The sequence below is a fragment of the Micropterus salmoides genome, unplaced genomic scaffold, assembly GCF_014851395.1.
Source record: "Micropterus salmoides isolate LMB-PRFRI ecotype aquatic unplaced genomic scaffold, ASM1485139v1 Ms_hic_scaffold_6, whole genome shotgun sequence".
Classification (NCBI taxonomy): domain Eukaryota; kingdom Metazoa; phylum Chordata; class Actinopteri; order Centrarchiformes; family Centrarchidae; genus Micropterus; species Micropterus salmoides.
In genome coordinates, this window is record NW_024044348.1 from 18,434,709 (window position 1) to 18,450,587 (window position 15,879).

Sequence of the window (15,879 nt, forward strand, 5' to 3'; positions counted from 1 at the left end):
TTAAAAAAAGAAGCTATTTAAGACATTCCAGTTCATGTTTATTTTTTAGAATTTAGACACATTTTTACATGTGTAATCACATGATGAAGTCAATATAATGAAGTAAATCAAAAGCACTAATACCATACAGAGGAGTCATTAATGCATAATTTATGACTGTATTAATCATTGCAAAATACAGTGATTTGTGTAATAACTGATTTTTTTATATTCTGAGCAGTTTAAATTGCAACAAGAAACATTTTTTTATTTAACTGCTTATTTATTTTGCACACTTTATTTTTGTTTAAATGCTGCATTCTTTAGATTTGTTATTACAGTTCATAGATTTTCCTAATGTCACGTTTACTGTTCTGTTGAGGTTTTGGTTTTGGTTGACTATAACTGGATTATGACAAATTGTAGGGGAAAAAAAGTGCTCCATTCAAGCTGAAGCTTGTTTAGAGACTTTAAACCCAATTTCCTCTATTCCTCGGCTCCTCGTCACTGCAAATAGCATTGTTTCCCTATTTGCCTCACTGTACGGGCCTCTGCATTCTGGGGAGGAAATTATTTATATGGTCAGTGTCAGTTGATCATTGATTTGGTAATTACATGTTTCCCCTTGAGGCTGGGACAACTGATATACAATGCCAATGCTGAGGGGGGGGGGGTCTCTTAGTCTGTTATCCATGACTTATGGCTAATTTGACTCTCCCAGATAGCCCTCTTTTCTTTGCCAACGGCTTTTCAACACAACAAACACTTAAACACAAGTATCATCTTTCTCCCGGGAGAATACTGCACACAGAGAAGCTCAGAATGTGGTGGCAGACAGAAACGATTTCATTGCTGACAACACAGGGTAATAAAATACCAATTGCTGCATGTTGTAACAAACCATTTTTGGACTTTGAGCCTGTCACGGTCTTTTGAAACAGCATGGCATGTTTTGTTGCATCAACATATTTAGTAGATTCCACCTTTTAACGATTGAAAACACTGATATGTAACAGTGAAGATGGCCCTTTGCCCAAGCAGTGCTGGTATATTTGCTAACTTTAATGCACACTGGACTTCATATCTCTATGGCACTCTGCAGAGCCATTTGAAAATTAGTGTGACATGAATTTTTAAGATCTGCTTTATTACTGTCCAATCCAATTCCAAAGTGATTGGATTTGTTTGAACCTGTGTTTATTTGTCAATTTGGTGTTCCACTCAGTGATCCGAGCTTTTCTACAGTTTGCAGTGATCGTTTGGATGAACTACTGTTTAGAGCAGCAATAAAAACATAAATTAGCAAACGACTTTCCCCTACCTTCGCCTCTCAACCGCAGGCATTTATAGCTAAGTAGCACTCAATTTAATAAAAGTATTTTGTCTTACCGTGTGAACAATAAACAAAATGTCTTCAGATTATTAGTTGTTGCGTTAAAACACTTTTAAGCATACTGTATGAAATATGGGAGGGAAAGAAAATTTCCTTCAGGACTGTCAGGGAGTCAGTCAGTGTCAGCACAGATAGTAGGTGGTAACCTGCCTCTTAGTTTCACTTCTGTGGTTTATACTGAACATGATATTCTGGCAGCACTGACTGCCAGGTGCTGAAAGCTTTGTTTATGTCACACATCAACCAAGAAACATTCCTTTGTTGAGATTTATGAGGATCATTAGCTTTGTTTTTAATACAGTAAAAAAAAAAGAAAGAAGCTGTAGCCTAATCTAGCCAACTCATCTCGGCTTTAGGTGTCTCAATCCCTGTGCCTGTTCACCCACATCAATAAGATCACAGAATACCTGCAGAGGAAAGCTGTGTACCACAGATGACAGCACTGATAGGAGATAAACATATTGAATTTGGCAGTACTAAATCAGTGATGACTATTCACTTTCTTCTGAGTGCCACTTGGAAACTCTCCGAAAATCTCGGGAAAGGGTTCAGGGCATTTTTCCAGCTATACAACACTAGCCCCAGAGAACAGACAATGAGACCCAGACGGGCTTAGTAGTCCAGAAACCATTCCTCTCTCAACGGGAACACGTCTTGGACACACACTCCAGTAGTTTTGTCTTGTATGTTGCTATCTCTGCTAGCTGCAGAGTGGAGGGGGTCTGTGCCAGGCAAAGGTCCATAGGGACCATTGGAATCGCTGGGGCTGGAGGAAGTTGGTCTGGGTCCAGTGGGGCGATCTGGGCTTGGTGACAAGCCAAGCTGTCTACTGCAGGGACGCTGGGAAAATGTAAATAAGAGCCTGATAAGGGCTATTGTTTTCATTCCATTCTCATCCCTGCTGAATGGCCTGCTCCCCAGCCACAGAGCATTTTATCTCGAGAGGGGGAGTGAAAGAAATGTAAAGGGTGGGGGTGCAAGAGATTTAAGAGCCCCCACAGGAAAATAAAAATAAACTAACTGGACTCTTCTCTTGTTTTAGCTAATTCCCCAGTATGTGATGTCCTACTTTGAAAAGACAAGAGCAAAACACTCTTCGTTACACCAAAAACTTCAAAACTTTTGCACTAACTGTCTTAAAAAATTATGTTTGCCTTTCACTTGCAAATCTACCAGCACTTGATTTCCAGTGTAATCAGTGACGTGTCAACCTTTTGAAGAAGATTCTGAAGAAATAATTTATTTTATTTATATTATATTTTATTTTATGGTGAATACAGTGTGTATCAATTTCTGACATTCTCTGTGTCATAACCTGACAGTAATTATTATGTTGATACTAACCAGAGTTTCCATCGGCATCTATAATTTCTCCAGAAAGAACAGACACATTTTAAAAACTGAAACAGCATTCCTCCTATTAATCTAAATTCTTCAGAAAAATAGGCTGTGGACGGGTGCTTTGAAAAAAGCCAGACATCTGACTCATTTACCATTTTCCGTGAGCACGCCTGCGCAAAAGTTGCTCCGCTTTCACCAAACCCATTTTTGGTTGCCTGTTTTGTCCATGCTGTTCAAACACTGAAAGATGTTTGAGAGTTATTTTATAGACTAATCCAGGTCATTATTCACCTCTCCCAGGTGGAAGGCAGGGAGGACAGCGGTGCATTCCAGCTGTAGTCTCTCCTGTTGTAAGACTTGGCAGGTCGTGTCTGGCCCAGTGGAGGGGATGGAGAAGTGAGGGAGCGGCAGCTCTCCTGGGAGGGAGGTGGAAAGGAAGGGGGAGGACTGGAGTAGAATGGAAGCTGGCACCACATTATCTCCAACAGTTGGTGCATTCCTTAATGATCAAGTGCTAGAGCAGCATCTGTGATGAAAGTGTGTGTGTCTGAGAGAGGGCGCATATGTGTGCATATTAACATATGCTCACTGTGTTTGTTTAATTCCCCTTTACACCACTTTATGTAATATATAAATAAGCCTTTTCTGTGCTTTAGGGGAGAAAATGCCATGCGCTGATGTTGTTCTGTCTGTCTGAGGATTATGGTTTGAGGGGAGTTTTGTTGTTCCCAGAGAGGAAGTTGTCTCACCCAGGGGTGAAGCACAGGGAAGAAGAGCTGAGCTCTACGACTCCCCCCTGCCCTTAACCCCTGTTTTAAGATCTGTGATCTTTGTGCCACGGAGGGAGTTAACACACACACACACACACACACAAATACACACAACACACAGCCTTTTCTCTCTCCCTCTCTTAGGGTCAAGGGGACAAACTGTGAGTTGGGAATTGGAAAGTCAATAAAGCAGAAGTAATGTTATAATGACCCTGAGCTGAAGATGTCCTGTCGACCCCATCACATTGGAGGAAGTGGACAATCAAACAAAATGGTCACTCTGCTTGATCTCTCTGAAAGCCATCCTTAAACAAGGCCACAAAGACTGCTGACTCCCCATTACTCCCATTTCCTCAGAAGTCAGTGTGGTTGTCAGAGGGAGCAACGATGTTTGGTTTGAAGAGATGTTACAGACAGATAAAAGGAAACAACACTTGTATACATTCTAGACTGTATAAATGTTTTCTGTGTTTGATCTCAAGGATGACAATGGTGAAACTGGAAGCGTCCAAAATATTCCATGTGACAGGCCCTTCTGCGTCTTTCTCAATATTCCTCTGTGTTTCACACTATCAAAAACACGACAGTTAAATCAAACCTCATCCATGGCATCATTTAGAACATTAACATTAACAGTGTTTATGCATTGTATCTTTTTGGCAGAACTAAGTGTGTAAATGATCTACTGTTTGATATGTGGTTAGGCTATTCATTATGGTGCCCCAGGGCTTTGTAGTAATAATTAACGTGTCTTTGGGTTTGCATTTTTCTCCAAATCTGGAGAAACTGCAGTTTTACAAATTATATCATCCTCAGGCACTATATAAAACCTGAGGACACATTTTATAGAAATCAGCACAGCCATTTTAAATCCATCAAAAAGACAGTACATTCATTCTTCTCCTAGAATTGGACTGTACAGAATTGCTGCTTGTTTAATCAGACTTGTCATGATCTGGTTCCGATTGGAGGCAGTTTGTGGAGACAGCGGCAAGGTGGAGGCTTGCTTGTTCTGCTGGTGTTTGATGGGAACAGCCTGACCCCTAAAGCAGTGCCTGGATGGTGGAGGCCTGGGTCAGCTGGCCCAGTGTGTTCTTTATCAGCTACCCCAGCGACAGCATGGCAGATTGCAGCCATTCCTCCTCTGATTCATTGTCTGCTGGACAAATGTTAATTGTGTTCATCATTGGCAGCTATGTGAACGCTCTGATGTACCCAGTCTCACTCCTTGCCTCCCACTTAATGTGTGTCTCTGCCCTTATGTTATCCTGACAATGCCTGCTTCTCTCCTCACTCCACCCTTAGCTCATCTCTCAACTGAAAGGCTGAGGCTATTTTAATGTTCGCAGTGCAATATCATCAAAGAAAATACCTCTCTTTCATCTGATAGACTGACTTTTTAAAATTAAAATTAAGTAAATATATTTAGAGATTTATCCACAAAACTATAAAACTAGAAACTATATTATATGCAAAATACCCCATCATCAAAAATAATTACACTCCAAATAGTCTATTTTAGTTTTTTTTTAACATTCAAATTAGTTTATTATTTTTTTTCTTTTAATTTTTCTTTTTCAGAATCCTCATGCATGGAGAAACTTCTTTCCAAAGACTGGAAAGAGAAGATGGAGAGGCTCAACACCAGTGAACTGCTGGCAGAAGTGAAAGGTAGGACTTCAAGGACTACATCAAACCAAGCAGATTTAACCACTTTAAGCCGTGTTAACAAGTCCCTCATTCCATACATGTCCTCAGATATACATTATCTGTGTTCTGTACAATCTCAGAAACAGCCTTGTACTCTGAAATAAAACAAAGGCCTTTGGCTGCCCTTTTCATTCATTTCTCTTCTCCCTTATCTTTTGTTGGAATGCCCGACTCCGTCCAAACTGCTGTCTTCAAAATTCCAGCCTCTTTAGACCCATTCTGAGGCTCTCTGTGCTTGTCAGCAGTTTGTTTTTGTTGTCCCTTTACACGCCCCTGAGCTTAGCAACTCTGCTCTGGCACATGCAGTACCTTCATGCCGCTCTGGTAATTGTTGAACCCAAAGTGTGCTTGATGTAAACAGAGCATGGCTGAGCTGAGAGGAGAGAAGCCGTTAGGAGAGGTGATGGTGCTGAGACGCACAGTCGTCTCCTCCAGTGAGCCTGCGTTTGAGTGGAATGTCTTGACTCTGACAGTGAACGCCCTGCGCAGCGTATCAAGTGCAGCGCAACTCAGCACTCCCCCAAAATCTTTGTTTATGACAGGGCGAAGGTGGGCCGAGGATGGGCAGAGCTGCTGCTTAGACCTTAGCACTGACTGTTACTGAGAGCTGGTGTGTTTATACAGCACAGGAAAGCACAATACCAGATGGCTGACAACACCGGGCTGTCACTGGCTCCTGAGCTCTCCCTCAGTGATTACCTTCATCAGACAACTTCTCGTGCCTTGTTTTTATTTCTTGGAAACCATTTAGGCAATATTCCCAATATAACAAATGTTTTGTTTTTTTAAATTAATATTTCATGAAAATTATTTCACAAACCTGCAGGTAATTTTGATCATTTGCTTAATTGTTTCTTTTTATAAAATATGGGCGACACACATAAATAAAACTAGTGTTTAGTTTTAATTATTGAATTACACTTGCATAGGAAAGGGCAAAACAAAATATGTTGAATGTTCTAATAAGTATATTCATTGCCAATAACCTTAATGAACTGAAGGATAAATCATTGCTTGGTAAACTAGATTCATTGTACCTACCCTAGTTTACTGTATGCCACTGTAGATCAAAGTGCACTGGGAAAAATGTTTAAAATGATTTAGCCTTTTGAAAGCTGGTCTGTTAAATTACAGGCAGGGCATTTCTTCTGTTTGATGAATGGGAACGTGAAGGTTACTTGGTGGTCTGTAAACAGGTAGGGAGTCTGATAATAAACACTATGGCCTCTGTCTGTTGATGAGTTATGGAGACAGTCTATACACCACAGTTACCAATATAAATGCTTCTCCTATCACAGTGGCAGCCTTAGATTTTTAATTAGCATGCCATTTCATATGACTGTAGACATTTCAAAGGGCTGCTTTGTGCTCCCCATTACAAATGTCTCTCTCTCTCTGCGTTTGATGTCTGCCTGATGTAAATACGGGCAATTAAAAAGAAGCCCAGGGTTGGAGACACACAAGGTCCGCCTAATTAAAACACAAACAAAAGGTACCAAGCAGAAAACACCTTATGATTAAGATCTAAAGTGTTATGATGAATCAGAAGTTCCATTAATAGTTAGGTTAAAATCAGTACAAAAGGAAAACATGCCTGTAGGTTTTAAATCAATGAAAGAAAGTAGAGACTAAAGGACTGATATGTAGATAAAGACTACAGCACCTACTGGCAGAGTGGCCTTGTATATTCTATGCTGATCGCTCACCAATTCTGAACCAATTATACTCAGCACCTTGTAGGCTGCTTTTTCACATTGTTCCATCAAAGCCTCGAAGGACAAATAATTGTGTTATTGCAGAGGCAAGTGGTGGAATCTGACTAGTTAGGAAATAATTTTGTCTCACTCTTAGAAAACAAATACAAATGAAAAACAATAGGTGTGACAGAATTTGACCTGAGGCTTTTACCTGTGAAAAGAAAGACATTCTTCCACTGCAGTTGTGTTCAAACATGCCCAGAATATTTTATCCTGTTGAGGTGAACATGCACGTACAGTAAACAAACAAAACAAAACAATCGTATCAACATCAGAGATTTGCTTTTCAAGGTCTGCTAACCCAACCAACCATTTATGTCTTACAGATGACACATCTATAATTATAGCTTATTGTCACGTGGGTGTTTGGCTACATAACGTGTTGTTTCTGAAGTAAAGACATTTTTTCAGGTTTTAGAGTCAGTAGGAACAAGCACAGTAATCCAGTAGAGGTGGTGTGCTTAAGCCAGACATGTAGAATGGTGTTATTAAGGGTTAATGATTTCAAATCTCCATCTGCCTTTTCGTGTATGCTGTTGGGGCTTAGCATCAGCAGGGGCAGGCAAAAAGGAGTTTGTGAAGGAGCATTAGTGGCGGATTTCTTTTCACCAGTCAATTCCAGAGCTAACTGTTTGTTTTCATACCTGAGCTTAGCTGTCAATCTGCAGGAACGATGAGGAGGGAGATGAAATCTCCTGAACAAAACCACAGAGCAAGAAATTGAGGCCGGCTGGAAGGGCTCCAAACCACAGAAAGTAGCAGATAATAGGAGGCAAGGTGGAAGGAGGAGTGCAAGAGGGAGACAGAGAAAAAGATTTTAGACGTGAATACTTAGACTCAACACTTATAATTATATACGGAGAGATTTTTCTCTTAAAAAAATGCAACGCCCCCATTCATCACATGATTTAGGACGTGTCATATACATACAAATATAGTACACAGGGTCCTACTGCAGATAAGGTTGCTCTCAGTTGCATGCTTGCTCTGTGCAGGGTCTTTGAGCCTCATATTCAACAGAGCTGTTTAAGTTTCCCTGCTGAGTGCCAGTTTCCCGGCATCCCGTTGGGAGAAATGAAAAAATGTAAAATGCTCAAGCATTTACTCAAACTGAAGGAAAATATGTAGTTACTAAATTGGAACACAAGCTGTATTCATTCTCATGGAATTTGCTTAGAAAAATAATAAGAAAAAAGCTTAGCATTGTACACAACCGTTGAAATGGCAGCTTGAATTCTGAAGCAGAAAAATCGGGGCTCTTGCACTGTCACAATCAATTTGAGAATGGTGTCTACATGACAGTGGTCGGGTGCACACAGACAGTCCTGTGGCAGGCAGATAAGTGGAAGCTCTTTAGGAGGAGAACACAGGGCAGGGCAGGGCGGCAGCTGAGACTGATTTGATGCTGGCCTTACCTGTGCTGGCTTTACTCCCGCACAGACAGAAAGGAGTCCACTGTGTGAATACAGAGACCATATTGTTGAGCCGTAATGGTTAGCTTCAAAACATGATTATTCACTTTAAAATGTAACTTTACGCTTAATGGCGTCCATAAAGGGAGGTTTTGATACCACTGGAGATACACAGCACAATATCTGCGCACACATTTCCCAGTGACACTGCCTTAGGTAGCTTTAGATACAAGCAGGAAAAGAATAGTGTGTAGTAGACTTCAAATGACCTCTATATTTTTACAACATGCTGTATGTAAATATTATGTATATTATATTTACCCAAACATACAAAAACATTTGCACAAACAGCACAAAACAGTATCTGTCCAGTTGCTCCAGTCAAAAATGCCTCAGTTAGCATTTCTCCACAACACTTCAGTCAACTGTTTGCCCTGTGCACTCAGGTGAAATATGAGCCACAGTAAATCATTATACCTCAGGCCACATTTGCCAGATGAATGTATGAGAGTGTTGGACTGTGTGTTTTTCTCCTCTAATGAATTGAGGAATTTAGCTTGTGGCCATGGAGGTAAAAAAGGAAGTGCTGTGCTCATGTGTGTTTGTCTATGTGTGTGTGTGAGTGTGGGGATGGAATTCTCTGTTTGTGTTTTGAATTATATTCCAGTGGTTTGTCATGATTTGTTTAACTAATGACTTTTAAAGTTGTATAATACATTTCATGCAAACAAGTGTATTAATCCTGTTTTCATTTGAAGAGAATGTAACCATTCATGGAGCTGATAAAAACACACCTATGTCATTTATAAAAGGACACTTGGCAAAGCAAATTGTATCTGTAGGCCTGACCTACATTAGTACTAAGGATGTAAATATGATATGAATACATTATTCAGATATGAACAGATAATGCACACCGAACAGATGCGAACACATAAATTTTAGGGGCTGTCTTAAATGTTCACACAAAATGGCCAAGAGGGGTTTTCAGATTTTTCTTTTTCATTTTTCAAACCAACTCCATTTTCACCTTTATCCGCAACCTCCATTTTTAAAAAATGCAATATGGCCCAATGAGCTGTTATGACACTTCAGAACAACTTTACATTTATGTGGGCCTCCTCACATTATATACACACCCTCCAGTTCTTTATAAAAAAATTTTTAAAATTTTTTTTCCACTGTTAAAACTACCCATTCTATTTCTACGCGGCCCACTACCAGTTACACCACTTTTACTTCAGTTTAGAGTTACTTTTTTTCTCTTTTCAAAGGTGGGGTTTAAATACCAATCAATGTTTTGTCATTTGATAATTTCAGGTTGTATATTTTGTGGTCAGTTTAAATACTTACTGTATGTATAAGGCGTATAAGCATATGTATGTTCATACACCCATCTTCTCAACTCTGTCTGGACTATCACATCTTGATTTAAAGCTCAAGATGCTCTTCCCACATCATGAATTCACTCTTCTACCTAAAGCCACTCTGACATTATATTAGTAAAGTGTAAAACTAACATGATCTCTGCTAAGGTCTAATGACTACAAATGTCTTGGCAGCTTGAAAACTAAGTGGGTGTTCTTATATACTTTGTGAATACATGTACTGGTCTCTGCTGTCTTTGCTTCCTGTACAGCTATTTCATTCTGTTGCTTGTGATCTGGATTAAACCCAGACCAAACACAGGCATTGCTGATACACTTATCCATCAAAAACAACAGTCATAATGTCTTTTGAAGGATCTCCTTTGCACAGTGCAAGGAATCAAGTACATTCTTCTTTAATTATCAGCTGTACTGGTAAGACCAATGAATAAATGTTGTGTGAAAAGAATAAGGTAACATCTAACTCCTAAATCACTTCCAAGGTTTTGCAGGCAGTAAGCTGTTGCCTTGATCAGTCTTGCAAGCTTTAAGCACTTTGTATGAGAGACCTTGAAAACTACGTATCCTTTTTATTTATTTTAAGGGCACAGAGGTCAGACTCATCATCATAAAGGCCACGAGAAATGAATAGAAGTATTCGAGACAGTCTTTGTTTTCGTGTAATGATCTTTGCTACATGCGGCCTTGCATACATACAACATCCTCCATGGTTCCAGGATCTCTCGGTTGTCGCATGGTTTTATAGAGTGAAAGAATGATGCATTCAATTGCTGAGAGAACAGAAGTAAAGTTTCTGTGTTCTGAGTTATTTTTTTGTCTTCAGTATGAATTTCAGGGTCACTGGCATTCCCTGTGGAGTAATATGTTCAGGTCGAGCCTCTATCTTGGCTTTGATGAAGTACCTTGTCCAGTGTCATGGATAGACAGTGAAGTGCTGGAGCTTTTACATTAGCATAATTATACTGAAGAGCGAAGCTTCCTCTATCATCAAAATATTAGTCTCCATCAGTGTTCAGCATGAACAGCAAAACCACCATAGATGAAGTGTGCTTTTATTAATAACCTCTCCATATGCCAATCTGAGTAAAAAAAATCTGTCTGCTGAGCTATTTAAATGATTTAGATTCTGTAAAGGTTTCTTAAAGTCATATCTCAAATATACTCAAATATATGCGCACACACACTTATAGATAGACATATAGATATACTGTAAGAAGCTTATAATGGCAAACTATCATTAGAGTAAAAAGCTGTTAAAAGTCTCAAGCAGTCTCAAAAAATTTGAGAAGATCTAACTTTTTTTAAACAAGATGATGGGCAGCTTCTCAGTGTGAACTAGTCTAAATATTCACACCATATAGGAAAGCTTGGGGACTTAGAGTCATTGCTGCCAGTAGATGACATGTGCTTGTGAATCATTGCTCATGCTTGTTAATGGGGTTTTATTGGCAAGATTAACAGCTTTTATATCATGGCAGAGGCAGCAAGCCAGGTAAAACAGCTGTTGCTCATATTGTCTTGGTTGTAGGGCATGGAGAGGCGTTAACATCATATTACTGGAAACACATATGGCCTTGTAGCATTGCTGAACAAGTGCATATAGTAGTTAAAAGCACAAGAACACCATAAAACTCAATCTTGTTATTCTAGTTTGGTTTTCTGCTAATGTGTAGTCAATATGACATTTTTCTGACCAAGGGATAAAATGTTTCAGTCATATTCAATATCACAAAAGTGGTACAAAGATTGGTTTGCGTTTTGCGCTTCTGTTGAAACAGTTTTATGGGTTTGCAGAAAGGTCTGTGAGCAGAAAAATCCCATTTTGAACAGTAAATACAGTGCCAATAGATGCCATTAGCCGCAACTCACTTGGCTCTTTGTGTTTTCCACAGAAAGATCGGACAAAGGGTCAGATGACCATAGAGTTCACACACGTGTGCATTTACTCAGAGGCATGTACCTTTCATCGATTGAAGCAGCATGCAACACACATCTGTACACACTCTACATTCACACACACTTTAGGACGGAGGAGAGAAACTCAGCACGCAAGGCATTCAAGCAATGTGCGGTTTGTGTGCGGATACAGCTTGGTACAATCGTAGCATTTAGACAAGTCTTAATTTACTTAGGATGGGCTTGCAGCATATGGAAGCATCCACAATAGCGGACTGATAGAAAGACAAAGAAATTCCAGTCCTCTGGTGCTAAAAAACTCAATTCAGATCTGGTTATAATGGCTCAGCTGTTGTAACCAAAGGAAGGGAACAGAATAGGGTGCCTTGTGATTTTCCCCCTTTTCACCCTCACCCTCCCTCGCTTTTCTTCTTTTTTTGTGCCTGAATCTTTTATCTGTGTCATTCACTCGGGACTCTTCAAAGTAACAAGCCTCCTTCTTTTTCCCCGGTACTGGACTTGGAACCCAAATTAGAGACTGCTTGATTAGAGCAGAGGGGAGGGAGCCAAGAGAGAGAGAGATGTGGGTATTGGACAGAACAAATCACACCCCTACAAAGTGCCTTTTATCCAAAGACCCCAAGGCTCAAATACCCTCATCCTTCCCCAAGCAACCATGGCTCTGCTTGTTTTCCTCTTATCATTTATTCAGTCACCCGTTGATGTTTTCTGCCCTACTTTGTGACGTTTAAAAGAGGCAGGAATCTCAAAAGGTGAATGCTGAATGGGCTGAAACTGAACAACACAACTTTACCGTCTCCTCCTATGTGTCAATCTAGCATCTCTGAAGTTAACACAGTGGTCTGAGGGAAAAAAAACAAGAAGAGTGCCAGCACAGCTTGACTGCTCACTCCTGGGATCCTCTTCCTGTGTCAGGCTGGTATTGTCCTACTGAGCTTCAGTCGTCTAACAGGAGGATGTCACAACATGTTAGGTCTGGGCAGACTGTTGGGGTTTATGTAGCGCCAAGGCATCTCTGGGCTGTCTGTCTGCCATCGGAAGCGCAATGTGAGGAGACATGTTAACGGGCAGATCCCAGCCCCACTGCTGTTAAAAGCCATGCAATATGCAGGAAACGGCCTCTTTTGTCAGCAGGCTGGTCAGACACAGACCACAACTCTCCTCTTCTGCACCACCCAATAAAAGTTTTATCTGCATTTTAAAGCTGATCCATAATTAAAGCAGGAAGAAAGAGATTTTTACACTAAACACTCAACAAAAAACATATGCCCCTGATTTTCTAAGCTGTATACAGTCTTTAAGGTGAAATTCTTCCACCAGGTTTTCTTTTTTTGTTTTTTTAGATATTTAGTTGCTAAAGGTTGTTCATCTTCAGCATTCACCACTAATCTGAATAATTCTGGAATTCTTGGTTTTTACAAATATAGTCAAAGTGTTAAATAATTAAGATTTAAATTAGCACCGGTCCTCTTGCACATTCACACAAGACAAAATAGATGTGCTGGACATTCCAGTTAAATTCAGGAAAGTTGTGGGGGGTGGTTGACAGTGTCATCAACACTCCTAAACTAGGAAGTGATCATCAGAAATATGTAATTAGGCAGGGTGAGAGGGCGTCATTCAGTCCAGATATTTGGTTTCCAACTCAGGGTCACCTTTGCCAGCCTTGAGGACTGATGTCCCTTACCTTCATCTGGATGATGACTTTTGTTTTTCTTTTCTTTCTTTCTCTCTTTCTGTCTTTCTTCATTACTTTCTTTAGTTCCTCTCTCCTTCCCACTACAGTATTGATAGAAATGATTTATTGTAACACCGAATGATGTATCTTTGCTGGTGACCTGTAAAAGGCAGCTCCTTCATGGACACAGCCAAAGGTTAATAAAATTGGTGCTGATTGTATCAATTTTACAGATAAGCCATTCACAACAAGTGTAGTCGGGTGAATAAGAAGTCAATTCAGGCCTTGGAAACTGCACGCAAGCCCAATGAATAGCTGCTTTTAGGTGCTTTTTTTTCGTTAGGAGGATAAATGGAGAATTGCAGCTCTCTTCCATTGCAGCAGGCAGCGGAGGCAGAGCGAGGTTCAGACAAGCCTGCCAGTAAATTGCCCTGAATGGGTTCTGGAGGTTGACAAGCCCTATTAAGACAAACGGCTTTCCTCATCGGAGAGATAAAATAAATCAGGTGTTTAGTCAAATTAAAATAGTTTGAGTGGAGAGGGCCCCTGGGAGCTCTCTGAGAAACTCAAGACAGATGTGGCCAGAGACATGAGGAAGACACCCAGGAAAGAATTCAGCTCCTGCTGGCCCCAGGCCAGACTATATTGTACTGTTATCTGGGTCTTTTTGCTTTTATCCTTTTCTCTCACTCTCTTAGTGTCTCTCTCTGTCTCTTCTCTTCTGTCAGTTTTCCCATCTCTTTTTTTGTATGTTCTCCCAGATCAGCTTGTCACACAGGAGTGCAGTGGGAGGAGAGTTGAGTTACTGTCTAGCCTCTCACTGGCAATTATGTTGGCGGTGTAAGTCAATGGTAGGATCACTTAGCATTGATTAGGCGGAGGGAGAGAGCAGTGCAAGCGGAGACGCTCTCTCTATCACACACAGTGCAGACATGTGACTGTAGAAAGAGAAGTAAGCCTATTGTTCTGTCATTGCTTTTCTGTTTGAAGTACACTTACTGTAACTACACAGAGATCACAATAAAGAGTGTATTGTTCAGTGTAGATAATTTTCATACAAATACTATTTTAATAATGATTGTCACAGTGCATTCAGAGCATATTTCTGGAATGTAAATATTGCATCTCAAGTTTGAACAGTTGAGTTCCTCCTCCAATGCGTTGCTGGAACAGCCATATGATGAAAAACCTATGTTGTTTTGAGGCCAGTGCAAACACTGACTCTCAACTCTCAACTTTATATTCACCCCGGTAGTCTGACATAAGCTGCCACCTCAGTTTGACAACTCCCTGCAGCTCTTTGTCTATGTGCCGGGAACAATTCCTTCCCTTTCTTCCTGTGAAAGCTGTGAACACCAGGTACAGTAAAACAGACAACTCCAGGGTGTGTGTGACCTTAACACTTTGTGCATTCACTGCAGTTGGTGGCTGCCTGTGCGGTTTTCTTTGTACGATATATTGTGTACAGTACTATGGCACAATATGATGATTGGTGTGTGCAGTATGGTTGCGTACAGTGACTAAGGCCTTCTGTGGGCTTTCTTACAAAAGTACACCCTGGTAATTTAGTTATGGCCACTCTGAAACCTTTTGCATAATTTTATGCCCCTTTTTTCTCTTTCATGCAGGTATGCATAAGCTATACCTGTATCTGTGTTTGACTCAGGCTCTCCACCTTGTGTTTATCCTTTCCACTCCTGACATCGTTCTCTCTCTCTCTTTCCCCTCGCTAGGTACTCCAGAGAGCCTGGCAGAAAAGGAACACCAGCTCTCCACAATGATCACCCAGCTGATCAGCCTGCGCGAACAACTTCTGGCTGCCCACGACGAACAGAAGAAGCTCGCTGCCTCACAGATGGAGAAACAGAGGCAGCAAATGGAGTTAGCTCGTCAGCAGCAGGAGCAGGTAACTGTTCACTGTTTTCATTTCTCACTTTCACAGTATCTCTCTTTTTGTACTCCAGATAATAGACTGTATTTCTGTCACTATATTCCATATATCCCACTCTTTCTCTCTTTCTTTCTTTCTTTCTCTTTCTTTCTTTCTTTCTTTCTTTCTTTCTTTCCTATTTAAAGCATTAATTCCACTTCCTCCTTTAATCTTGTTTACTCTGTTTCCCCTTCCATCCCTATAATCAACCCCATTAAATACATCTGTAACAAATTGTCACTTGACTCTCGATTTCAAATTAAATTTCATGCCTGAAATATGCCAATAAAATCTTAGTCCTCACTAGGAATTTGGAATAATGTTAGATTTAAGAGATGTTATATTCTATATTACCTCAGATATTTCTGTCATGCTCTTTCGCTCACATTTATGCTGTGCGGTCGGGAAAATGTTATTATGACTTGTACTAACAAATGCGAGGGAATGTGTGAATTAAACGTTATATTAAACACGGAAGTCCTCTATATCTTATAAATCGACTCCTATTAGAACAAGCCTGGCATTAGATTTGCAGCGCGAATCAGGCCAATGAGCCATATTGTACAAATCAGCAAATTAGCAGAGGCCATGAAGTGTGTTAATG

The 15,879-nt window shown here is 40.3% G+C and overlaps 1 protein-coding gene across 1 annotated transcript in view; it reads left to right on the forward strand.

Annotated features, from left to right (window-relative positions):
• The window catches only part of sox6 (SRY-box transcription factor 6), a 127,304-nt gene that overhangs the window by 60,216 nt on the left and 51,209 nt on the right, over window positions 1–15,879 (forward strand). Inside the window, 2 exon segments of the mRNA XM_038701185.1 lie at window positions 5,065–5,154; window positions 15,079–15,251. Of these exon segments, the coding sequence (XP_038557113.1) occupies window positions 5,065–5,154; window positions 15,079–15,251 (263 nt within the window).